Genomic DNA, 26,888 nt, shown 5'->3' on the forward strand with positions numbered 1-26,888 from the left:
GGTCTCAACTCTTAATTCCCAAACTCAAATCAGGAAAAGCCAAAGTGAACACGCTGCCGAATCAACTTGAAATTGCTCCTCGTTGACTTGGGGTAGTCTTCTCAACTACAAGTTCCTTCTGCATTTACAGACTGACAACATGGCTGATCAAAGCATCAGCAGTAAACATAGCAGCATTTCTTACCTTTAAATGAGTTATTCCAATCTGCGAATTACCACTTACAGGGGCGAACGTATCGTAAATACACTCCAAAAACACTTAGTAACTAGCAACATGCGGTCTTATAAAACTGCTCAATTCCTTAAGCAGACGAAATTTGAAGCATTATTCATCACACTTCCTCCCATTCTTAACACATGAATTATGACACTAGCCAATTAAACAAAAGTTTTCATGTACAAACCCTTAGGTCGAAGACTGCAGGGTGACCCGGCAAAAGCTTGGCAGCCTTCTCCACCCAGAATTCTGCCCTGCTGTCCAGCTCCGGCTTACTGCACAGCAGCTCAGCTACTTTCAGAACCAGGTCACGCTGGGCTGGGTTCAGATCCACCGAGCGCTAAAGACAGGACAGGATTCAGAAAAAGGATCCATTAACTGGGACAAACTACATAATTTCTTGATACCACCCTAGCCTCACATGGAACATAGAGACATGCAGCACCAAGCTACACAGTTAAATGCATACTAAATACGATACTGAATAGAATGATAGCTTAGATAATGTAATGCGACATACACAATTCACATACCTTGTAACATCCAACAGCTTTTTCAATTTCACCTTCGAGTTCATAAAGTTGACCAAGGAATCGATGTGCTTTGGGATCCCTGACCTGAACTGTTAAATATGCTGATACATGTCTACAGGCAAGATATACAACAAAGAGACATAAAACAGATTTAAAAAAAAAAGAGAGTCATCAAACCCTTTTCTCACAAAAAATATTAAATTATCTACAATTCCTTAAACATTCATATGTTACCTTTTGGCAAGTTCATACTCCTTGGCCTCAAAATATAATTTTGCAAATAAAAATCCTTTCACCGGTTTCTGCAAAGAGAGTGAAAAAAATTGGAAACAAACATAAATTCCTTATTAAATGTAGTGAAAAGTAACTCCAAGGACTGTACAACTCTGAACATCTGCAGCTCCACACATACCTCAACAAAACTAAACAAAACTATGTAAAGTGTTATGGAAATGAGCAGTCCCCAGCTGGTTCGAGTCACCCTGATGGCTGAATTTTTTTTTCTTTGTCGTGAAAACCACACTTATTTTAATGTGTATACACTCACTTACACTGAGCTCTCTCAGCTGTCAGCGCTGGACATGTCTTCACCTTGTAGCTAGTCACGCTAAAATCCCATGTGTACTACATACACTTCATTTTAATACAAACACACTGTTTTGACCTTTATTATAAGAATTTAATATAAGAAGTTAATAAATATTTGCCTGTAAAGCAGTTCAGTTGATATTGCACCACTTTTTCTTTTTCAAAATGACCAGAACATAACCTGTGTATTGTAAATATGAAGTAAAGCAGGAAAAGTTTTTTAGAGAAAATGAGCCGAGCACAAAGTCTGATGTTTATCCCCCCCCTCCCCTTCTTCATTTAGCCACTTAATAATTCCTCAAGTGGTGAAGCGTGTTTTATCCCACAATCAGAGCGAGGTGAAGAAAAGCGGATGGGTTTCACACACTCAGTCTTTAAACACGTGCACCACACACACACACACACACACACACAGTTGCCGCGTTTTTCATAACTAAGTGTCAGCAAGGCAGACCGCTAGCTCACTCACTCTAATACTGTTACTCCAGTCTCATACAGATGTCGGCTAACCCGCTACCCTGTGTGTGTGTGTGTGTGTGTGTGTAGCTGCTGGTCACATTCACACAGCGGCCTACTCCCAGCTAAACAGCTAGCCTGCTAGCTAACTCGGCTAGCTCGCGCTTTTTCAGCCCGGTATGGCGTACCTCTTTTTGAGAAGGAGAGAGGCTCTCTACTGAAGAAATGTAGCGTTCAACGTCCGCCTTACTTCGCCTCATGGCTGAGAAAGAAGCGCCACCGTATTATAAGATCGTGATAATCTCAACGCAGCACTTATTCCAAGAATTAACATTAACTTCTACATTTACTTCCCGCTGATAGATAACGCAAGGCGCCTCACAGAGGGCACTTATCGCGAGATGTGGAGTCGCGTGAAACGCTCTGATTGGCTGAATCGAAAATCCTGCAACAACAGTTAAGGTGTGTTCAAGTTCATCTGCGCCTCTGCCTTCACTGCGCACATGAACTCATAAAAGAATTACGTCCATATATTTAGTGGTGCAGATTAATTTCGAAATAAATGGAATGTGAAAAACTAATTAATGGAAAGAAATGTTAAAAGTATCGTGACCAGAGGCCAAAGTTTCCCAGAAGGACATGAACTGTCATATAATGTCCACATGGGGACAGAAATTATGTTTTGGAGCTCTCTTTCTGCTCAGTACACACACACACACACACACACAAGACAGTATATTTTATGTAGTATGTTTTATTTTAAGTATGTTTCATTTTTAGTTTTGCAGTTTATAATTTCTGGGGAAATGGCAAAAACGTTTTTTGTTGTTGTTGTTGTTTTTTGATGAATCATCCTGTATGCGTCATAGCGTTGCGTCACAGCGTTGCGTCACAGTGTTGCTGGCAGTTAGCCTCAGGACTGCAGAGACGCGACGGGGGCGTGGCTTCCTTAACAAGCAGCACAAATAAACACGGACTAACATGCTGATAGAGAACACGACATAAAGCAAACACGCAGCATTAACTAACAGACTGTTTTAACAGAGCAACGACATTAAACATTACAAAAACACTCACGCATATGAAAATTAGTGCCTTTTAATAGAAAAGATATATATTTTGTACTTGTACTGTGTATCTGTTAGAAGTGCATATAGTCTACTTTCAAATTATTACTCAAAAGCTAATAAACAGTTCAAGAGTGGTCCTTGATGTTCTATAATGTATTTTAAATAAATATTATTGTTACAAAACCCAGATTATGATGTAAAAGATACACAAGGTACAAAAGATGTATCGTTTAGGGTACCACCCCAGTGACAAGGAAAGGTACAGTTTAGTACTTTTATCAGTGTGTATTAGCTGCTCTTGACTATAATATATGCTTCGTAATATGTGTATCAGATGGGCTAATAGAGACTACATTAAATAGAGAGAAAAAGACAAAATTCAGTTCACTGAAACATGCACCTAGGTTAGACAAAATCCCTGTACAATCATTATGAAGGATCAAAATTCATCCTCTGAATGTCACTGTATATTCACACCTTGTCTACATGTTACTGGACAGGTGTTAAACCTGAACAGTAATGAATAACCTCAGGCCTGGTGACCAGAATGTGAGTGCAATCTATAGCACTATTTAAATCCATATCAAACTGATAATTCTTTATTGATAATAATCTAAAAAAAAAAAAAAAAAGTGTAGGCTGCATGCTCTTCAGCAGGGGGATATAATTTTGTTTTAAAATATTTCTGTGGACAAGTATGATGATGGGCCAAAAGGAAACAAAAACACCTGTGTTTAAATGAATTTCAGTGTGTCCAGTTAACTTGTCTAGTATATTTCCCAAACATAGAGGTTTGCATATGAAGGTCTCCTTGTAGCGCACATATCAACGCCTCTTATCTGAGAGTAAAACTTAGAATTAAAGCTGAAGCAGTTTAGAGTTGAGTTCTGTTAGTCCCTCTCCAGTAAGAATATGCATAGACTTTTGATGTCCATTGAAAGAGTAAAAGGTTGTTCTGCAGTGACTGATCTTTGAAGTGTGCAAGTGTTCAGTAGAAAATGTGAAGAGTCTTGCAGATAGCTCCATAGAGGTTCATTACAAATCTTTAGGAGGGGTGAAACCTTCTTGCAGTTAAAAAAAAATGTGGAACTATTTTTTGAATTGTTGTCATTTTTGAGCACATCAACCTAGCTTCTTTTTAGTATTTTTCACAACCTGAATTTAAACTGCATTTGAAATGTAGTTTACTATCAGCACTAAGTAATTTTTCAACATTACTGAGATGAGCCATTTCTTTCATCAAGAAGAACTGGAGATTGAACAGTCCAGTCAGTTGGAAAATTGCACATTCCTGCACAGCGCGTGGCATTGTGGCGCAATGGGTAGTGCTGCTCCATGTTTGATCCTGAGCTCGGGTTGTAGTCTGTGTGAAGATTCATATGTTCTCCCTATGTCCATGTGGGTTTCCTCCCAAAAACATGGTGATATGTGGATTGGCTATGCTAAATTGCCCTTAGGTGTGAATGTGTGCATGGTGCACTGTGATAGACTGGCGTCATACCCCGCATGTATGTTCCCAGGATAGGTGCCAGATCCACTGCAACCCTGACCAGGATGAAGCAGTTACTGAAGATGTTAATTACATGATGCTGGTCATGAGCCTAAGTTTACAGTCTGAAAAAGAATCCAGAGGGTAACTGCAGTGTAGAGGTGGTAAAAACTGAAGTGTAGTACACAACGTTTCCAGAGATAAGGATGTTTCTGGCAAAAGTCATTCTTCAGCTGTGCAAACAAAGTGCACCTGATGCTGTAGGAGGTGAAACCAGTAAATATTCTAAATGGTTGATGATATAATAGAGGTTAGGAGACAGGGCAAGAGAAGAGTTAAAACAAGATGGTTCCATCACAATGTGTTTTTAATTTTTAAATGTAGTTCCACTCAGCATGTGGTCAATAGTGTCATAAGGCAGAAGCTTTTAAACTTTTTGTACTCAGTGACGTCTTTATAAAATAAATTCTACAGAGGCCCCACAGTACACAGCATTTTATGAACATAGTCCAACTACTCAAATGTTAGCCATTATTTAATCATTATTTAAATGTGTAAAATAATATCCTGGCTATTTATTCCTGACATTTTCACTGACACAACACATTAGGTCCAAGTCCACAGTATATGTAGGCCTACATACTTTTGAGCAACTGAGGTTTGGATAAAGCCCATTTAATTAAAATAACCAGTCAAATAGATTAATAACTATAAGATCTCAATGATAAATATAACTTTGAAATGGTGGTTTGTGATTTCGACCACTTCAACTAAATTTAAAAATTGCAGCCACCAGCTATGCTTCATTGGACCCTGGGGGGACCCCACTTTAGGAACCTCTGTCACAGTGGATATAAAAAGTCTACACATCCCTTGTAAACTTGTGCAACCAGGTTACAGTCAGCTTGTTCTTTCTCTCTTTTTCCCTAAATATTTTCTATAGGTTGTTCACTTGAATGTTGTTAGTTGTTATATCCCATTAAATGTGGAAAAAGATCTGGCATGATTTTTCTTGGTTTCATTTTGTTACATCACATAAACCTGCAATTTTACACGGGGCTGTGTACACTTTTTATATCATCTGTATGCATATATTCACGGTAATGGGCATCCTTGGTTGGGAACCCATAAACCCCTATTAATAACCTAAAAAATGCATTGATATGTATCATTATGGTGCATGAGGTAAAGAAACGTACATGTCACAGGTTATAGCAAACCACTAAAAAACACTTACACTCATTCATGCAACTGAACATTTCATATATATTTCAACAAGTATATGTCCACACAATAGACTGGGGGAAAATCTGAAGGTCTTGAGATAGCAAAAATATCCACACGTGGTACATTTCCATATGAGGATTGCACTATGCCTAAAAAAAGAAAAGATTTTTGTTGGCATGCTAATGGAAAATCAATCACTTTTTAAATCTTTTTTTAAAAAAAACTAAAACTTAGTTTAGTTTAAAAATCTAAAACTTTTTTTCATCATAAATCTTAATATGAGTATATAGTATGATGTTGTGAGAGAAAAGGAAACTAACCAGTTAAAAGGAGAACTTTACAGACAGATACCAATCTTCTTTCTTCTGTCCTTGGAGTCATGTTCACGCTTAGCTAGACGGTACTTCAGCTGCGTTGGCATTCTTTCATAGCACTGTTTGCATACAGGCTTCAGATCAAGCTCCACAAACTTGTCCCTGTTTGATTATAAAGGCCACAACAAAGCAAGGGTAAAGTCAGAAGCACTGAAGAAGTAAGACATAACATTTCTAAAGCTTTATGTCAGAACCCCTTTAGTCATCACATTCTAGCTGAGGTATCTCATCCACAATTTAATACGTTCTAATTTATTATTATTATTATTATTATTATTACCTAACAATAATTTGCCATGAGAGATACATGCAATGTTTAGGCATGGGCTTCTCCAAAATATGGTGTAAATGTGTGAGATGGTAACAAAATTAAAGCTCTGTTTTTTATGTATGAATAAAATAGAAACTTACTTGAGGGTCAGCTTAGAACTGCAGGTGGAACAGGCAAAGCAGTTGATGCACCAGGCTTTATTCAGTGCTGAAATGACTTAAGGAAAAACAGAAGAGTTAAAAAGACCCTGTGTATCTGCAGGTTTGTGAACAGTGCAGAATTTATTTGATGTAACAATAAAATTTTCTATATGGGATCCATCCAGTCTTATTTTGAGTATTGTACCTGGAGAATGTATTTTGATAGGTTACTCTAAACCTGTCTGGAATAACTTTTGATATCCAATATAACTTCTTCATTATATATTTAAAAAAAAAGTTCAATCATCAGGGTTTCAAACCTTCTAAACATTTTATGTATTTGGGAAAGTGTTATCTGCACTGTAATCAAATTACTCATTAAGCACTGTGTTTACTACAGTTAAGGAGGAGATATGACAAGGCCTCAGGTTGAACCATCAATACTAGAGACACTATAAAGATAATTGTTGCAATTTTAAATCAATTAATTTTTTAATGTTCCTTTAAAAATATTCATAATATACAAATAGATGACTCAGATTTATAATAGCAGTACTGACAAGCAACACAATGATAATGTTTTATTATGTTTTACCTTCTCCCTCGATGACACGATTGCAGTGGTGACAGACATCTCCAAAGAGCTAAATAAAACAATGTTTTTATTTAAATTTATTTTAATTCTTTCATTTTAACATAAATCTGTCATATGGAGGCAAGTGCTTTTGGTACCAGATTGTAGTGGGTCTCGCAATAAGCCAGGCCTTTGCGTTCATAATGCTGATGGCCTAGAAAAGGTTTCTCACACTTGGCACACACAAAATGCTACAAAACACACACACACACACACACACACACACACACACAAAGAGAGAGGGACAGAATATTCCATTTTACACTGACAGCTACATTTCAGTAAAGAATTATATTCATGTTTCTTATATGCATATTAGATTTTTTTTATTTAGCTCAATGTAGTGTAGTACTGAATTTCAAAATTTGCATTTCAAAATTTAATTTCAAAATAGAAATCTTTTTGTTGACTACTAATAAACCCATAAACCAAAAAAAAAAAATGCACACAATAATGATTATCCTAATCTGAGTTATCCAAACAAACACATCTTCTCCTTGTTCAGGACATGTGTTTTCTGAATAATAGTATATTGTGAATGACAATACTGTGTGATTACCTCAACATGCCATTGCTTGCCCACTGCATTCACCACTCTGCCCTCTATCGGCCTTCTGCATGCCCCACAGATTGGCACGCCCATCTTGTCATGGCAAGGCAAGCAATACAGCTCATTCCTTAGCTCCCTGGCATCAGCAGTGAGTTCCTTACTGAAAACACAAGACACACAAATCATTCCCTTAAACCATCCTCGGATTTTATTCTTAGAGTGAGTAAAGTAAAATTGTTTAAAATGTTCAGCAGGGCTCACTTTCTTTATTCTGCCAAACTGGACCAATAGGAGTTATTTATATAAATTTACACGTAGCTGCTCAAAACTGCATAAAAGAAAATTAGTTAAAAATTTATTTGCACCACATGTAGTAACATTGCTTTCTATGTAAATACCACCACTACTACTACTACTACTAATAATAATAATAATAATAATAATAAAGCTAGCGGCAATTGGTGATTCTAGACCCAGGGGTCCGAATAGTTTAGCAAGTATATTCTACTTTGCAATTACTGTAAAAGCTCCGCCATTTGTTCAGTCTCTCCAGTCAGTCTCTGTGTACTGTTTCAATAGGACACAGTGTAGAAAAATGATTAGCTTTGTGCTGATGTGGTCTAAATAAATAAATGACTTGAAATGACTCCCTGTAGAATGAAGTCACAAAATAAGTGACATAAATAAAGTCACATATTGCCATAGGAAACGCTGGGGGAACCAACAGCTTGAGCTTTTTGTTGATAGCACAGTGTGCCCTCAGTGTGTCTTTAAGTACATACATTTCCAGATTTGGTCACAATTATGCAATCCAGTTTTTAGCTTTACTGTAGAGAATTGTCACTGGTTCAGGAGATATGGGCTATAATGTAAGCTTGTTACTCTGGAGAACCCTCAGGCCAATGCAAGCTCTCACTCAAATGAGAAGTGAGGAGGATTTTATCTACCAGAGAAAAGCAAAATGCTGAAACTCACCCACAGTTGTTGCAGTTAAAGTGATCAGGGTGGTAAGGATCATTTTTGAAGATGAGCGGCTGTTCATCGATGATGGTGTGACACTTCTGGCAAATATACTTGCCAAGGCCACAAGCTCTTTCACGGATGTGGCATGGACGACACAGGTGTCTATATAAGGTTGAAGTGGGATATATATCGTCATATCACATACCGGCAAAATTACCCAAAACAGCCAATTCATTATTTGCAGTTACACTGTAACACTGTAATATTGGCAACAAAATATTTTCAATTCTGCCTGCCTTGTGGCCACTTCCCATAGGATTACATGTGTAAAATGTTAATAGATTACAAATTCAATGTGCAACCACAAATAGTTTTTATTAGAAGAAATGAGTACACCCACTTGGTGGATGGCCATTCTGTCATTTGTTGCCAGGATGCATTTACCTGCCTGCATTCTTTGCAAAACCAACATCAGCAAGCACAGTGTGGCAGATATCACAGCAAAAACACTCTGGGTGCCAACTATTGTTCATGGCCTTAATAACACGACCAATGATGAACTCCCCTGCACACATCATACAAAGACAAACACTGTACACTGGATTAAAAACCATACAGCCTAGACCAGGTGTTCCCGAACTTTTTGGGCAAATGTCTCCAAATGGCCATTATGAATTTTCTGCTACCTCAAGCCTTGTCCATCCTACATTATGTACATTCAGACAATACATAAGTAATAAAACAAGACAGGCAAGTTGCTCTAGGAAAATAATCCACTCTGGGGTGGTGTGATACAACCTGGTGCAAAACAATGTCTGGGTTATACTTGATGCATGACTTTGTGGGCATGTGCAGAAGCAGCAGAAGTGCGAGCCTATCTTATGTACATCTGGAAGAACAAAAAGCAACATCCACTGCAGTTGGAACGTCAGAGCCAAACAGCACTGTCCATCACGTTTTTCCAAGTTGAACAGTAATTTTTTTCTCGATTACATGCATGATGACGTTAATAAGGTTGACAAGCTCTGTTCCTCCTCAAAACTTTCCACTGTGTCATTCCGCTGCATCTCAAATAGAAAACTCTGACCTTATATTCAAAAGTATTTAGTAATGTAGAGAAACTAGAAGACTGGTACAAAAACAGACCTTTCAGTTGGTTTCTTAGAATTTTGTATTCTAGAGGTTTTTGAAATTCTAACTGTAATAGGAAAACCAGTTAGTGTTAGAGCTCAATAGCTAGACTAGTACATAGGTATGTGATTTGAGACAGAATGCTAGTTTGTTTAGCGGAAGCAGATGGAAGGGGAAATTTGTCTGTTTCTATTGTTGAATGCCTACACAAGTGCTGTGTGTCAAGATAGTGAAAAATACACTCTTCATTTATATTTGTCTTGATTGAATGCAACTCCCAGTAACATTTCAAAATACAAAATACATTTTTATTAGAAAACATTGTTTCATTTTCATTTTCGTTAGAGTGATACTTTAAATAATAATTTGTAAAATACATCCCCAAATCAAGTGAGACCATATGGGGTTATGACCTCTAGTTTGGGAACCCCTGGCCTAGACCAAACATTGAAAAACTGAACACATAAAACACATGTGAGGCCCTAAAACTATTTCACAAAAATTTTGTGTAATGTGAAGCTTCATCTGAATAACTCACCACACTGATTACAACAAGGAGCAAAGAGCATGTGGAAATCATGCTCACAGTATTTTCGGTCATCAAACTGCAAAAAGCAAATGACAAACTGCAGTTTTCTTTTGGTTACAAGCCACACCTTTAGTTTATTAGACTAGCTGTTAATGTAGACCTGACATATACTCCAGCCACACAAAGAAAAAAGCAATAAATGAAACAACAATTAAGCTAATTATTGTCTGAATATGACAACTGATTTAACTTCCCAGTTTAGAGCACAGTGAGGCTCAGCTTATTTGCTAGCACTGAAAACATAACTGCTCTAACATAACATTTGTTATGTTCCATTTATTCAGTTCTGACTACAGTGTGACTCAATGTAAAATATACATTAGTTAATACATGTACACTATATGGCCAAAAGTATGTGGACACCTGTCCATCACACTCATATGTGCTTGCTGAACATCCCATTCCAGATTTGGTCCCCTTTGCTGTTATAATAACCTCCACTCTTCTGGGAAGGCTTTCCATTCTATACAACTGTGTGCTTCCAACATTGTGGCAAACATTAGGGAAGAACCACATATGGTGTGATGATCAAGTGTCCACAAACTTTTTGCCATATAGTGTACACTAGTTATTAGTCGGTTACAAGTACAAAGACACTTCCTTGTTACCAACTCTGTTCTCGGCCCCTTTCCTTATAATGTATTGTATCTGTATATTATGTTGTCTTTTATTTTATTTTACTACCTGTTTAATATCTGTTTAGTGCTCCAAATATTCATATCCATACCTGTATTTGGATATAAACCTGAAGTGGGTGTGACCTAAACCTTTTTTCTTTTTAATTAAACATGAACCCTACCACTATGCCTCTGGAAAAAATGGAAAAAACCTCAAAGAAGAAATGCCAGCACAGTCAGCATGGTCTGAATTCTTGCTCTGATAGTTCCTAAACCTCATCAGTTCATAAATGTGCATGAGACTGTGTTTAATCTTCATCGCACAATTATTCATTTTATTTGTTGGTTCTATTTCCCAAGATATAAACAAACTAGTAGCCTAATTTAAACCACTGCCATGATGAGCAGACAGTTACTAAGGATGGTCACACATTTATGTTAATTAACATGGTGCACTTTATGTAAATACATGTAATGTCTTCTGTAGTTCTGTGTTTTGTTTTATGTAGCACCTTGGTCCTGGAGGAATTTTGTTTCATTTCACTGTGCACTAACTAGCTGTATATAGTTGAAATGACAATAAAGCCACTTGACACACTTGACACTTGATAGTCTTTATTTGAGCATCACATCTCACCGCTCCCTCACATCCACATGAAAGTAAAAACCTCTTGTGCTGCTTGTGCAACTTGTCTTTTATTTATATGTCTTGTTGACCTGAACCTTTCTGGCAAGCATTCTAAAAAATTTATAGTTCAGTAATTGTTCAATCTGAATAATATATTCTAATTTGGTTACATACAGTATTTAGTACATTATGAAGAATGATGTATAGCCTGAGTTTAGGAAGTATCCTGTTAGTTTTGTACCAGTGAGAGTTTTGTTGCCTGTTTATTATCAAGCCCAGGGCCAAACAGTATTGCTTCTGTCACACTCTCAGTTGTAATAAATTGTCACTCAAGGCAAGAAGAGAAAAAGAGCAAACCTACCTCATAATATAACCCTTCTGAAAATTGCTGGAAACACTGTGCACACACGAAGCACTGCTCATGATACAGCTCCCCATTACTGTTTACAATTTTCTCAGCAGGAGTGAAGCCAGCTTTGCAAAGTTCACAAATAGCATTAGCAAGGGCGTTTGCCATATTACTGTGGAAACAAAGACAAAGACAATTTGTTGAAACCACTGTAGTTCTGGAACTTGCTTGTATTTTCTTGAAATATTTAATACAATATATAACATGGCTGATATAGGGCTGCATTTAAAAAAAAAACATTAAAATACACCTCCCATTTATAAACTCAAATAGTAGGAGATATTGATGATGGGACCCAGCCACCCAACTGCTTCTCATTTTCATTTTATTTCTGTTCAACCTTGCTCCTTTCGCTTTGAATGATAGAGCAGTTTTGTAAAATTTGACAAATTATCTGTAACAAATCAAGGCCCAGTCCTCAAAAATAAAATATCCTGTAAATGAATGAAAGACCATCAAATTTTTTTTAACCAGAATAATATTAACATTAGCTGATCTTTAACCTAAGGTCAGGAAAAAGTGTCACTTAAGCTGCTGGAGAGAAATTCTATTGGTCATTTATTATATAGTTAAACTATGGGGTTAAAAGTGTATGCAGTCTATGATGTTTCTAGACCTATAAAAAAACAATTTGCAATAATCCCATTCAGGCTTCTGTTTAATTCTTACAAGCCCAGAAATAAATCACCCTTGCTCTCAGCTATAAATGAGCTGCTCATTTCTGTGCCTTTTATTTAGAAGACAGACCCATTTCAACAGAGTGGGTCAGTTAGCGAAGAGGACTGCCTAGCAGCAAAGTACTCTAAAAAAAGATAACTTCTCTTTTATCTTTTATCTCCTTATCTAAGTCTCATTCACTCATATTTTCTGGTTTTTGTTCTAGTCTACGGATAATCCCTCTCATATCATTGGTTTATTATCTGATTCTTTTTTGTTCTCTCATCTGATTTTCTTATCTGTTATTTGAAGCTTCCCTGGGCTTGTAATTAAAAACTGCAGGAGAACCTCTCCCTTCCCCGTGTCCTTTCACAGTTTTATAGCTGCTGTTTATGCTGTTTTAATTGTCCTCTAGCCCTTCATCAGTGTCAGTGTCTGACCACACAACTGGTGTAATAAATTGTTTGGATCTTGGCTGGATATTTTTGGTTAGTGGGCTGTTCTCAACTCAGCAGTGTCGCCGAAGTGTTTAAAAATCCCAGCAATGCAGCTGCATCTGATACACTCATGCCAGTGCAACACACACACTACCATGTCAGTGTCACTGGTCAGTATCTGGTCTGTCGTGGTCTTTATGTGACTTATTTTCACTGATGAAAATGCAAGCTGACAAATACTGTGTAGAAATAGCTATTGTACCGCGAGTAACTGAACACCTAAGAATCACCTATATAACAGGTGATCGTCAGCGAGTGTAGATAGGAAGGTGTACCTTCACATATATGAATGTTCAAATTAAACACAAGAGAATCTCTAACATGCTTTTAATTTTATTTTTAAGCCATTTAATTATAGGAAAGTAGCATTTAATATTGTCTATGTCAACTTTTAAGATGAATTACAGATGTTACAATTACTCTCCTAAGGTTAAGGTCATTCAGGACCAAACCATTTGAGATGTAGTGGAGAAATATGGGAAGAGGGGAGTGTTTTCCTTTTGCCCAGGATCATTGATGAACATAAATGAAACTGAATTAAAAAAATAAATTTACTTGGAATCTTTTAAATTAGGTCTGGCAAAGTGAAGCAGTACTTTCACATTTTGAATTGTCCAGTAACTGATGATATTGAAAACTGTCAATTACATTGAAATATTGGAAAATAATTTGCCAGCATCTACAGGCAATTCATAGCTCTGGAACCTATATTCTACTATGTGTAAAAGAAATGTGAATCTCAGCCTGTGAGAATTCCTGTCAGTAAAAAAAAAAATGTAAAGAAAAAAAATGTAAAACAACAAATAAACATTAGTGAATACAGGGAAGAAATGTGAAACTTACAAGCGAGCATAGAAGTCACAAAACTCTTTATAGACTTTCACATCACTACGTCTTCTCTGAGATTTCGAGAGAGGCACTTCGGCTTCTCCACCATTTTGCCTGTCCTGGATCCCATAAATCTGCACCTCTATGAGCTCTTCGTTCTCAGGAATTGAAGCCGGAATTCCTCGTTTCTGTGCCTCCATGTTGGTTACAATACAAAAGTCAGTCAGGTTACTTGAAGTTATCCAAAAGGATTGGGCTCATCTGTGGCACTGTGAGAAAACAGTTTTGTAAGAGTCTGAAAACAGGCAGATCACTTCCCCCTGTGCTTCACTACAAATAGACTGATGCCATCATCACCAAAATAGGTACTAGCAGCTGCTATGTGTTTTCATAGAGGCGAGTGAAGGTGTGTGGGGGAGGGAGTTCATTCCTCTACCAGTTTATTTCTCCACCAGTCAGCCGGGCCACATTCTTATCCTCTGTGTGCTATGTGGCACACAGCTTACACTCCCATGCCCATAATGCTCTGCTGGGGTCATGTCACGTTTCCTCTGAATCGCAAACATGGCAATCGGTAAAACTCTAACCCTTTCTTTAAAACACTAAAATTACAGTTCTGTCATCTGTACTATGATTGGACAATGTGTGCTCAGTCTATCAATATTTAGTTTCTCCTCCACACATGTTTTGGAGAAAAAAGGATGATACACTAATAAGCACAATCGCAAGTTGTGTCTGATTCCATAACACAAAGGATGAAGTGTCGACAAAGCAAGCTGAAAAATATTAGTCCTAATGCACACAAAATCTTGAGGTGTGGGATCACCTGTCACTAACAGGCTCCATGAACACTGATAGGCTCTACTGACAGGCATATTAGACCTGAGCGTTGCTTCATACAATTCTGTACGTTTTTCTTACACCCGGTGGTGCTGTTGAGCTTGATTCCACAAAAATCTAAAAGAATCAGTTTTAAGACATTTCTTAACCTCAAAGACTTGGATGTGGATGCCACAAACAAAACTTTATATAAGTAACCACAATTGGAATATTTCGCTATTTAACGAAGCCCCAAGCATTGAATGTGCTACAAGCAATTTCACTTAAAACACTCACCTTTCTTCAGAAAGAAAGTGGTTACCCTCTGGGCCCCTTCACTTCTTCTTTTTCTTCTTCTTCTCTTTCTCTCCCCTTTTTTTTCATTTGCACCCTTGTTTGCTTCCAGGGCATATCTTCCTCCATCCTATGGTGGCCTTTTTCTCGCTTATATATTCTTCTGTATTCATACAAAACCAGAATATCCATGGAATATTATACAAACAAACCTAGCCTATTTAATCACTACCTGGAGCACGTTTATGACATTTGACTACATTATCAAAACTTTGCAAAGATCTGCAGATTAAACACATTCTTCTAGGCTAGAATTTAATTCACTCATTTGACAAAATATGACATTACCAACTCCCAACATCTTAACCATTCAATATAACAAATGTATGCTCCTGAAGAAAACATTCAAACATTATTCAAAATGAATTTTCCTCAATTTTTTTTATTTTACTGGCATAATGTTACTTATCACCAGGAGGTGGCACCAATATACATCAATGAACCAAATTCAAATTTTATTGGCACAACCATACACAGTTTGAGGTGCAATGAATGCATAGAGAGAGAGAGAGAGAGAGAGAGAGAGAAAGAGAGAGAGAGTCTCCACTATGATTATGTTTTTTAAATATTTATTTTTTAAAAACTTGAAGATACAGTTTAACAGGACCATGCAGTACAATACAATACAATACACAATAGTGCAAACTACTGTCAAAGACTGACAATAAATACAACACAATAAACACACCTGTCAAGACAGACTGTGCATTCAAGTCCTCCATATAATATCATAATTGTACAATGCTGTTGTATTTTGTGCAGGCAACTAGCTTGTTTTATTGTAAACTTGGTGTTCCTACTCTGGATCCAGGGGAGTTTTCTCAACTACAAGTTCCTCCAAGTTCCACAGCAATAAACAAAGTAGCACTTCTTACCTTTAAAGGGGATAAAGGTGTTCAGTGGGGTTGAGGTCAGGGTTCTGTGCAGGCCACTCGAGTGCTTGCACTCCAACCTTAACACACCATGACTTCATGTATGCTACAAAGACATTCACTGTGGCAGCAGTTTGGGGAAGAACCACATATGGGTGTGATGCTCAGGTGTTTACATGCTTTTTTGCCATGTAGTGAATAACACTCGTTGTATTACGTAGGTAACTACTTTTGACACATTTGGCATGCCACAGTATAAGCCCACAGGTTTTGACGCCGATGGCCTTTCATACAGTATGTGCCTCGGCACCCTACGCTGGCGCAGTCATTGACGAAAGCGGAAATAAAGAAGCTCTGGTTGCTGTTTTGCATTTATGTGAAGCTTAGTGTTGGGGAAAAATATACATATACCATATGCTAGTGAATGTTGTTTTAAAAAATAATTATTAGACTGTGGCTAAATTAACGCTTGGGGTGTCGATATGGAGGTGAGTAGGCATCTTTCTGTATATGAATGTACCTTGGTATATTAATACAATGCATCCTTACTACGGCTGTACAAAACTACAGGTGTCAAATTGGTCTAAACAAGTGGTTATTGAAGTGAATCTGTATAGCTGAACAACTGTCATCATTGTTCATGGAAACTATGCACTTAGTTCAGTAAAGCAGGTTAAGAGTTTTGGCAGCACAAGTGTGAATTGATCTTGCTGTTTGTGTACAGAAGGACCCGGATGCGGAGTGTGGCACCTCCGCTTCATGTACGGCCAGTGGGAAATCTAAGGTAAATTATTAAACATTTTACTTTACACTTTACATGCGGGAAAAGCTACTGAGACCTCCACATGGCGACAGTATCAATTAATGTTGTTTACTTTCCTCCTAACATATATATGAAGCTGGACACATTGTCCAAAGATGACCTCATTAAATTTGCAAAAAAGCAGATGGGTGCAATGAAGTTGTTAAAGTCAAAGTGTGCAGGTAGGTACTCACAAGGTCTTAACAGTATTTGGATTCCTATTATTTCTGATTTCACTTTATTATGATTATCTCTAGTTTGTTCATTCTCATATACATGTGAGGGTGTTTTATTTTAAGATTTAGAAGAGAAAGTTGAAGCACTGAACGTTCTTCAAGGTGGGACTTCCAATGATTCTGTAATACAGGTAAGCATCCAGTATGTAGTGGTAATAGAATAGTATAATGATATTTTCTGAATAAGTGTACAAACTAACATGTTGATGGTCATGTAGACACAGGCACAGCTGCAGCAGAACAACATTTATATATTCCAATAATGCTCTGAGAAATGCTCTTCTCAAACAGGAGCTGACTGAGAGAATGGATGCTGTACTGCTTGAGAAAGCAGAGACTCAACAGATGCTTGTGTTACTGCGCAAAGAAAATGAAAAGCTGAGAAACCAAACAGAAGTAAGTTGGAGCTGGAGCTGTCTATGACATCTCTCTATGGAGTTTTTTTGATCAGTTTCACTGCAACACAGCATGAATAGTTTTCATTAACTGCAAACAGGTGCAGACACTCACTAGTTTCCTGCTTGTTCCTCTCCTAGCTCACAAATAGTATTCACTTATGCCCCCACTGCCGCATACTCCTACCGCCTGCTGCCAACTTCCACTGGTGACCGAGAATATCTGTACACATGGTCTGAACTTAATACCTTGAACTCAAATGACTGTGGCACCAGGTACAAATGGGTAGTCCATGCATTGTTGTCCTTCAATCACTGTAGTGGGGCATTGTCTGACCAGAGAGTGAAGGCCTATCCCACAGAAGGGAGGAGAGGAAGGCCTACTTGTTGGCCAGGCACACCTATTCTATGGTGCTATTACTGACTTAGTTTCCCAGACGACACCTAAGATGCCTAAGGGCTAACACTCATACAACGCTTCAGGTGGGGAAAACCCAATGAATGCTTCTGGGAGCTCCTTTACTGTGAATAACAATGACTTGAGTCACTTATCCTAGTTTCTTGTGTCATGATGCACAAATTTTTTAATCATGTTCCTAAGAGTTTCATTAATTTACTGGAGCAGACCATCTGCCTGTGGCTGGTAAACACTGGTCAGATTGATTTAACTGACATTTGTGGCATGAGGCACCACACATGTGCATCACCATAAGTGTCCTGCCAATAGACGTAGGCGATAAGATGGGTCAGTGTTTTGCCCTGCCATTGGATTATGATGAACCACCTGGAAAAGCCCTGATACACTCAGTACAATATGAGTTGATTATTGAACAAAGGTAGGGTAGGATAGGGCAGCTCCCGCTTGTACCAAGTGACTACCAGTAACTCCTCACTTGGATGAAGGCATGCAATGTAACTGGCCCAAGGGGAAATCCCCAAACACGGTGGTAGGACCCTTCCTACCCCTAGCTCTCTCTGGCCTGGAGTGTCCATTGACTTCAGAGTATGCAATTTGTGATTTTATAAAATTGAGCACATGATTGAGTATGCAGTTTGTCTACTCATCTGGCTGTGGTAATGGCCTATAAATTTTTTTTTGCTGAAAGCTGCTTTATGTATCCATCTTCCATCGGTTTATATGGCAAAACTGCACAAACTGCCTAGTTCCAGATTCCACGGTTGGATCGCTGTACTGCATGAGGATTGAGGACGTTCCACAAGTTTGTCATGGCAGCCAGTATGCCCGTTTTTTTTTTTTTTTGTTGTTGTTGTTATTGTTGTTTTTAATAAATCAAGTCACAGCTTCAGTGCACTCTTAATGTGGAATTCGGTAATATAAGAAACAGTGGAACACCAAATACCTGTTGTGTCAAGATATAAAAATTTTAAAATGAATGACCTGTTATTCAGTAAAGCCTGCATTGTACCATTCACCGTGTTTTAGCTTGAATGTTTTGAAATGGTAAGACAATATATATATTTTACTACTTTTACCATTTATCAACAGGAGTCAATGGAGAAGTTGGCTGCTCTCCAGCAGAAACTGGATCATGCTGAACCGGACCACACTGAAAAGATAAAGCTTATGGAAGAACAGTTTGAAACCTCAGAAACAAAGTACAGAGAGGAATTGGAGTTCTTTAAAAAATTGGCAAGTGAAAATGAAGAACTCCAGAGATGTAGACTTCAGGAAGACTTTAATTCTAAAATTGAAGCAATTCGTCAAGAATATGAGAGCAAGATATCTGATTTGGAGCAGTATCTGGAATTGGCTAAAAAAGAATGGACAACTGAGAATGAAACTCTTAAGGATACTCACCAGATAGCTCTCCGAAAAACCCAAGAAGATATCGACAGTTTTCAGGAAACGATTTCAAGGCTGACCCGACAGCATGAAGATGAGGTTAGATATCTGGAAGAACAGCTTGAAATCAGTGCTGCACATTTTGATATGGAGAGAGAGAGGCTGTTGCTGGTCCAGGAAGAGCTATCAGAGCAAATAGCACTTAAAGAGAGCTACCTCCAGGATGTTCAAGAGGAAGAGGAAGACCTCAACAGACGGACCCAAAAACCATCAGAATTGATTAAGGCATTGGATTCTTCTGTATTAGAAGACCCAGAGAATGAAATGGACAAATTGAGATTAGCACTGCAGGATTTACAGTCACAAAACACAATGCTTAAAGAGGAGCTCACCTTTCTCACTAATGTGAAGACGGAGCTTGAGGGTGATCTGAAACATTTAAAGGAGGAGTTCAGCATGGAAAGGGAAGAACTGGAGTTCAAGATTAATGAATTGCAAATGACTAAAGAGGAAGGTGAGATTTGCACTGAAAAGGAGGTTAATTTCATGAATGCAGTAGAGACTGTACGTCTTGAAGAACATGATAAGATTCTTCAAGAATTAAAAGAGTTACACAAAGCAGAAATGAAAGAACTAGAGGCTCGTCTTATTTCCAATAATGAGCGGGAAAAAGAAGCAATTGTTCAAGAGGCACAAGATCTGCAACACACATGTAAGGTGCTTTCTGAGGAGAAAAAAGCTATTGTCAGTGAATATGAGCACACAAAAGAAATTCTGAGAAATATTGAGATGGAACTTGGAGACAGAACGTCTGACTTTGTAAAGAAATATAATGCCATGAAGGAGCAGGCAGCAGTTTCAGTTCAGGAGTTAGAGGAAAAGCTCAGAGAGAAAGATCGTATAATAGAGAAACTAGAGTGCTTAGAGCAAACACAGGATAATTCAGAGCAAAAACTGTGGCAGAAGGAGGACGTTGTTCCAGAGGACAAAGAAGTCCACATGTTCATGCCGTCAGACAAAGAGAACAAGGTGAGACTTGAAGAAATATTAATATACATAGAAAAAATACAAGATGAATGTAAGCATAGAGGTATGGACACTGCCCAGATCACACTTCAGAAGTTGGAAGACTTGTCAGTGACTTTGGAAGGTGCCTTAGATGAAAAGAAAAGTCTGAGGAGTTGTATAGCTAAGTTGGAGAGCCAGCTCTCTCTCTCAGCTCATGAAAAAGATCAACTGGCCAAAGGTTGCAGTACTTCAGTAGAGGGCTTGGCTGTGTCAAATGAGGAAATGGCTGAACTACAAAGAGATCACCAGTCTGCATTACAAGAGCAGGATGCTCTAAGAAAGGATCTGGAGACTAGTGAAGAAAAACTTTTCGAGGCCCGGAAGCAAATCTGTTATATACTTGCACAGAACTACTCTGTGAAAATAGACGATGAGGAAGACATCTCTGTATTGCTAAACCATCTCGTATCCAGTGTTGAAGAAGATAAATCTACCTGTATTGCATCAAATGAGGAAAAAGCTAAACTACAAAAAGACCTGCAAGCTGTGTCTGACGAGAGGAATAATTTAAAGATGGTAATAGAAAATAGCGAAAGAAGACATTTTGATACACAAAGGCGTGTCTGTGAAATACTGGAGCAGCATTACTCTGTGAAAATAGTCAGGGAGGAAGACATGTCTGTATTGCTGAACCACCTTGTGTCTAGCATTCATGAAGAAAAAAAGAATTACATTATGTTAAATGAGGAAAAGATTAAACAACAAAGAGACCTTTTGAGCATGGTTGAAGAAAGGGATGATCTAAAGAGGTGTATGGAAACCCATGAAAGAAAACTTTCTGATGCACGGAAGAATGTCTGTGAAATGCTGGAGCAAAACTACTCTGTGAACATAGATGAAGAAGAGGACATCTCTGTGTTGCTGAAGCATCTCCTGTCAAAAGTTCAAGAAGAAAAACTGATATTAACACAGGAGTTGGATGAAAAAGCAGTACAGTTGTCACAGCAAAACCAGCAAGCTGAGCTCAGTGATGACGGGTACTTACAGAAGACCAGTCTAAATGAAGTTCTGTCAGATACAGAAAATTTGCAAGGGGACCAAAATGAGCAGGTTGAAATAACAGGGAGGTTGGTGGGCCAAGAACATGAAGAACCTGCAGTTGAAGGTGGTGCTCAGGAAACTGATGACATGAAAAGGCTCCAACAGAAGCTAAGTGAAAAAGAGTCCACAGTAGCCTATCTAAAGGAAGAAATTTCCCATTTACAGGTTTGTAGTTGCTATGTATAGCATTCTTCTGATGAACATTATTTATCATGTTATTTTTGTTTTTTTACTTGTATCAAGAGGTATGAATATGCTTGAACCGTTAATCATTTATGTGACTAAACATGGTATTAATAGCAGAATGATAGTATTTCATGAAACTCTGAACAATTTACATCTCCTATAATATTGTCACTCAAGATTAGGCAAATATTGCAAAATATTTATTTTAATGTCAACACATGTCTAGTGTAACCGCAATCTACATATACTCAAATTTGTATCACGTCTAGACAGACTCAAAATATTACGACTGTCTCCTTTCAGGAATCCAAGCTATCTACACTCAATGAAAATATGAGGCAAATAGGTACGTTCTTGTTATTTTCTTTAATCTAATAATTGTATGGAACATCTACTACATGTAAATGAAGTGCCTTTTGTTATTAGGAGTATGCATTTCTTAGTTTAGATTTTTTTTCAGGGGCACTCTTTAAAGAGATCTTGTTACATTTCCATTATATTTATGTAGACATGTTTTACTGATAGTTGGTTGTTGTCTGGCTTATAAAGTAAATGTTAATTTAGCCTTGCTCCTTTCATGTTAGATGATTTGTTTAAAAAAATTAATGCTTACATAATGCATTTTTTCTTCTGTCTTTAAGAAGGTCACCAATAGTCATTTACACATACATTTTACATAATAGACAATTGTTCTTTATCTCTGACTATGGAGTATTTTACTTTTTACCACAATACTGCCACAGTGGCTCAACCTTGTCATGACTAGAATCATTCCTGCCATATTCTGTAGAGTTTTTAGAAAAAGAAAGCAAAGAGAAAGAAGAACGTTTGAATAAATTCAAAGCTGTTGCTGTGAAAGCAAGGAAGGAATTGGACAACAGCAAAAAAGAGGTTTGTAATGTTTCTACTTGTCTTCATGCATTTGTTTTGGGGGAACTTTATCTCTCGTGTAATTTAAGAAGTGGTTTTTGTGATCTATTAAGTAACTAATATATGGAAGAATGGATTTTTACATGGTACTTTTCTGTCTTGGTAGCTGGCTAAAGTGGAAATCAGTATCAGACCTTTTATTGTGTTGTTGAAAATCAGTTTTTTATTGTTATATAAATTGTAAATGTAAAGTATCTCACCCATCTTAATATAGGTAACTAGACTTAAAGAAGAATTGGACTCTTTGAGAACCGAAAGAGACAAAATGTCAGACTCCATGAAGGCCATCATCCATGGTGCAGAGGCCTATAAGGTACAGTATAAGGCAGTCATAACTCGTGTCATTTTTTTTTTTAATTAGCATTGCAACACATTACCCTACCCATAAAGATTCAGTTAATAAATACATACTTCATTTATTTAGTAGGCAATAACAATAATAATAATTGTGTGAATTTCCCTCTGGGATTAATAAAGAGATCAATCTATCTAACTATTTAATAATAATAATAATAATAATAATATGTTGAATGCAAAATATCAATTGGTTAAAATAAACTAATAAACTATTAACTAGAGGCACACTAATGAACTAATCTATATTTACTAAGCAACTACAAATTCATATGTCTATAACAAACTAAAAGAACTATAATAACAACAACTAATATGCCAGTTTATCTGTGATTTTAAAATAAATAAATAAATAAATAAATCTTCGACTTGTTGAGCTGCAAGTGATCCCGACTTCCTGGTTATGACGTGGGCTGCTGCGTGCTGAATTAGCTGAGGCTTTACTTTTCAGGGTATAAATGAAAGTTACCATTATGTTTGTGAATTACATGGCCTTAGTGCTGGAAATGAAGAGAGAATAATAAAAGGGCCAGAAACAGAACCATGCTGGACAATACAAGTATTGTACTTTTTATGCTTTGAAGACTTTACACTAACGTTAACAAATTGGTACAGATGTGTCAGATAATATTTAAAACAGGCAGGAACTTGTAAACCTCTGATTTTAGGTCTGTCCATTCAAATATCAGGGTCAAAATGAAGTGAAAGCATATGCACAATCTGATGCAAGCAGTATGTCACTGACCATTATAGTCAGCACTGATTCTGCACTATGATGCTTTTGAAAAAATATTAAAATACATTATGCTTGTAATTCCTACCCAAAAGAGAATGGAGTTTTTAGATGATAATCTTCTTTAAAATCTTAGTTGGAAATGATATATTGGAGATATAATGATTGTATATGTTTATAATGTGTGTTTATTTTTTTTAACTTGACTTAGCTTGACCATTAATATATTTAATGACCGAAAGTGTGCAGAAAGTGTGCAGGGCCCTATTGTTTTCTTAAGGAATAGTTTTTTTATTTAATTTTATTTTTTTTCAAGGTTTTGGGGGCTTTTAGGGCCCTTAACATGTTCAAAAACTCATGAAATTTGGCACACACGTCAGAATCGTTGGCCATTAGACCCGGGCAAAGGGTAGCACATGGGCGTGGTACATGGTACATAAACTTGGTGCATTTATCGTTCATACTTGTACGTATATGTCTGAAACTCAGTACACACATTGTTCTCTTCAATCCAAACAGCATTCGCACTGACAGTCGTTAGCTCCACCCATTTATTGACATTCAATAAATTTATGGCGAAAAAAGGGAAACAGGAAGTGTCTCACATCTTCTGCATGCTTTGAGTGATTTAGATGAAACTTGAGCTGTATGTTTGGTCACGGGGGCTGAGCACATGGATGTGACTAGTTTGAGTCACAGTCATAGCGCCACCAACTGGCAGCAGGAAGTATATGACTTACAACTTTAATAATCCTCTTATATTTACCCGAATCGCCTCAGACTTTGTCAGAATAATGTCGAGGCACGACTGATGTAAAATTGTGAGAGGATTTTTAATATCTTAAATAGTGTTGCCATGGTAATGCATCAAACATTAATACTCTTTTCGGGTGTTTTTGAGGCTCTGAGCTTGCTTAAAATTTCATGAAATTCAGAGTTTTCTGATGTGATATGAGCGTGGAGGGGGGACTTTGTAGTGCCCCCATTTGACTAAAGTGGTGGGGTCAGTTTTACCTTCAGTCACCAAACTCAGTACATATATTGTTCTCATCAAGCTGGACAACTTTCAAAATGACATTATTAGCTCCACCCAACAGGAAGTAGGTCATTCTGGATTTAATGTGGATTTTTTTTTTTTTTTAATTTCAGGCTCTGAACTTTTAAATACTCCTACTAGGGAATTCATGCAATTGTCACCACACTTGTTCAACATTATGCCAAGACACTGAAGGTGCTAAATTTCGAATGGATTTTTGATATCTCGAGCTATTTCGCCATGGCGAGACAATAAATTTATGGCGACAAAAGGGAAACAGGAAGTGTCTCATATCTTCTGCATGCATTGAGTGATTTAGATCAAACTTGAGCTGTATGTTTGGGCACGGGGGCTGAGCACATGCATTTGGCTACTGTGAGCCATGGTCATAGCGCCAACTGGCAGCAGGAAGTATGACACTTAAAACAGGATTTTAATTAGTTTTCTTATATTTACCCAAATTGCTTCAAACTTGGTCAGAGTAATGTTGAGACAAGGCTGATGTAAAATTGAGAAAGGATTCATGCATCAAACTTTAATACTTTTTTCTTTTAATATTCAGGTGTTTTGAGGCTCTTAGCATGCTTAAAATCTCATGAAAGTCCACACAAAAGGGAATGGGACATTTCGGATTAAATGTGGATTTTTTGAAAATTGCAGGCTCTGAATGTTTAAATACTCAAGGGGAATTCTTAAATACCAAGGGCATTCATGTGATTCTCACCAGACGTGATCAACATTATGCCAAGACATTGAAGATACTAAATTGCGAACGGCTTTTTGATATCTCGAATGGTGTGGCCATGGCGAGGGATTAAATTAATGACAACAGAAAGAGTCTCATATCTTCTAAATGCATTGTCTGATTTAGATCAAACTGGTGTTGTATGTTTGGTCATGGGGGCTATGTTGCACCCCCTTAGATGCATGTGCCCACTACACAGTAGTTCACTACAATTAATTAATGGCTAATAAGGATAACAATATATATCTGATATGTTATCTTCTTCATACATTATATCACCAAATATAAGCTGCATGTTTGAACATGGAAGCTGTTGTAAAGCCTTAGACCTGGGTTTAACCTAACAGATCAGTGCAAAACAAGTTACTCTACAGCACTCGCTTCCCGATGCATTGTTTTCATACACCCATCAGGTGGCGATGGCACCGTGGTGCTTGGGCACATCATCGCTGCTTGCAGCGATATTTTTTATTTATTACTTTTTGTTTAAAATTTGGGATTAAGATTTATATCAATAAACTTAAATTTATATCACTAATTTACAGAATCTTATGATTGATTATGACAAGCAAACTGAGCTGTTGGATAAAGAAAAAGAGAAACTGGATGCATCAGAAAAACTGGTTGGTGATTTGACCAAACGTCTACATGTAGCTGTGGAAGAGGTAATTCAATTATTTGTATTTGCATTTTTGAAATACATTGCTCATTTTTTAGAAATACTGTCATTCATTTAAATAACAGTATTTGGTGGAACAAGGGGAAAGTTATCTAAATATAGGAATCTCAGTTAGTAATGACTGATGTTTGTAAAATATCTCTACTCCAACGACTTTAACTACAAAGTTAGAAGTATTAATATACAGAGAACCTTTTCCATGTGATTGTTCGGGTAAGGTAAATTTAGTTTAGACCTTTCTAAGCTAAACTTTGTAGTACACTTTGGCTGGTTTCCCAAGACCTTAAAAGAGCAGTCAGCAGTAAAAAGAGTAGTTTACAGACCCATTTTTGACAAGTTTGGTTATTTTGAAAGGTTAACACTTACATTTATTGGCATCTTATTTTCCTTTTAGAATAAGCAACTTTCTTCTGAGAGAGAAGACCTGATGGCTCATATTGCGACTCTCCAAAGTAATGTTCGACAGCTTGAGGCACAGGCTCTTGAGATGCACAAACTCAAATCTTCAGTGGAGAGAGACCTGGAAGCAGAAAGGCTTTTGAAGGAGCAAAAAACAAAGGTAGCCATGTACCTACAGTGCCAGTAGAATGGCTGCACAGTCACAGTTAGTATTAAATATGTGTGCACATATTCTTACGTATAGTCATTTGGTTTTATAATCTAGAGCATTTAGCTCTTTCACATCAGATATTCCTGCAGATAATCTAGATGTAGCCTTGCATATATTATAGGTGTGTTCATTAGTAATTTTAATCAAAATTAGAGTTCGATTCCCAGTGATTCCACAGCAATCGGTGGCCAGGTGTACAGGAGAGCTTTGTGAAGCAGCATGAGCAGCAGTTCAAAAAGATGCAGTGGCTAGCTTCATGTGTTTTAGAGGAAGCCCATACTAGCCTTCAGCATCACTGGTTGGTAGCTGTCATGTGTTGGAGGAGATGGCTAGTGTTTGGAAATTGGCAAATTACC

General features: G+C 37.4%; 3 protein-coding genes across 6 annotated transcripts in view; 1 reads left to right on the top strand and 2 right to left on the bottom strand.

The window, feature by feature from the left end:
• The window catches only part of ranbp2 (RAN binding protein 2), a 35,916-nt gene extending 33,710 nt beyond the window's left edge, over window positions 1–2,206 (bottom strand). For both annotated transcript variants that reach the window (XM_026947296.3, XM_026947295.3), the window contains exons 1-4: window positions 1,983–2,206; window positions 985–1,052; window positions 751–862; window positions 405–557 (exon numbers count right to left, since the gene is read on the bottom strand). In XM_026947296.3, coding sequence (XP_026803097.3) covers window positions 405–557; window positions 751–862; window positions 985–1,052; window positions 1,983–2,054 — 405 coding nt within the window. In that variant the 5' untranslated portion in view covers window positions 2,055–2,206. The remainder of the gene's footprint in view (window positions 1–404; window positions 558–750; window positions 863–984; window positions 1,053–1,982) is intronic.
• Window positions 2,207–4,702: 2,496 nt separating this feature from the next.
• Window positions 4,703–14,225, bottom strand: lims2 (LIM and senescent cell antigen-like domains 2). The gene is made up of 11 exons (XM_026947298.3): window positions 13,884–14,225; window positions 11,839–11,998; window positions 10,182–10,248; window positions 8,957–9,077; window positions 8,525–8,674; window positions 7,559–7,709; window positions 7,098–7,190; window positions 6,961–7,009; window positions 6,366–6,441; window positions 5,901–6,056; window positions 4,703–5,729 (listed from the first exon to the last, which is right to left on the bottom strand). The coding sequence occupies exons 1-10, from the start codon at window positions 14,066–14,068 to the stop codon at window positions 5,918–5,920; spliced, it is 1,191 nt and encodes a 396-aa protein (XP_026803099.1). The 5' UTR covers window positions 14,069–14,225; the 3' UTR covers window positions 4,703–5,729; window positions 5,901–5,917.
• Window positions 14,226–16,235: 2,010 nt separating this feature from the next.
• LOC113547088 (GRIP and coiled-coil domain-containing protein 2) overlaps window positions 16,236–26,888 on the top strand; it is a 31,185-nt gene continuing 20,532 nt past the window's right edge. For 2 of the 3 annotated variants that reach the window (XR_008301791.1, XM_026947299.3), the window contains exons 1-11: window positions 16,236–16,401; window positions 16,638–16,697; window positions 16,813–16,897; window positions 17,015–17,082; window positions 17,243–17,347; window positions 18,854–21,424; window positions 21,749–21,791; window positions 22,236–22,336; window positions 22,590–22,688; window positions 25,789–25,908; window positions 26,317–26,481. Coding sequence is in view for 2 of the 3 variants with exons in the window: in XM_026947299.3 (XP_026803100.3) it covers window positions 16,396–16,401; window positions 16,638–16,697; window positions 16,813–16,897; window positions 17,015–17,082; window positions 17,243–17,347; window positions 18,854–21,424; window positions 21,749–21,791; window positions 22,236–22,336; window positions 22,590–22,688; window positions 25,789–25,908; window positions 26,317–26,481 (3,423 nt within the window). In the remaining variant the exon portion in view is untranslated. The remainder of the gene's footprint in view (window positions 16,402–16,637; window positions 16,698–16,812; window positions 16,898–17,014; window positions 17,083–17,242; window positions 17,348–18,853; window positions 21,425–21,748; window positions 21,792–22,235; window positions 22,337–22,589; window positions 22,689–25,788; window positions 25,909–26,316; window positions 26,482–26,888) is intronic. The other variant, XM_034304466.2, reaches the window with a different exon arrangement.

This window comes from Pangasianodon hypophthalmus, chromosome 5 (assembly GCF_027358585.1).
Source record: "Pangasianodon hypophthalmus isolate fPanHyp1 chromosome 5, fPanHyp1.pri, whole genome shotgun sequence".
In the NCBI taxonomy this organism is placed as follows: domain Eukaryota; kingdom Metazoa; phylum Chordata; class Actinopteri; order Siluriformes; family Pangasiidae; genus Pangasianodon; species Pangasianodon hypophthalmus.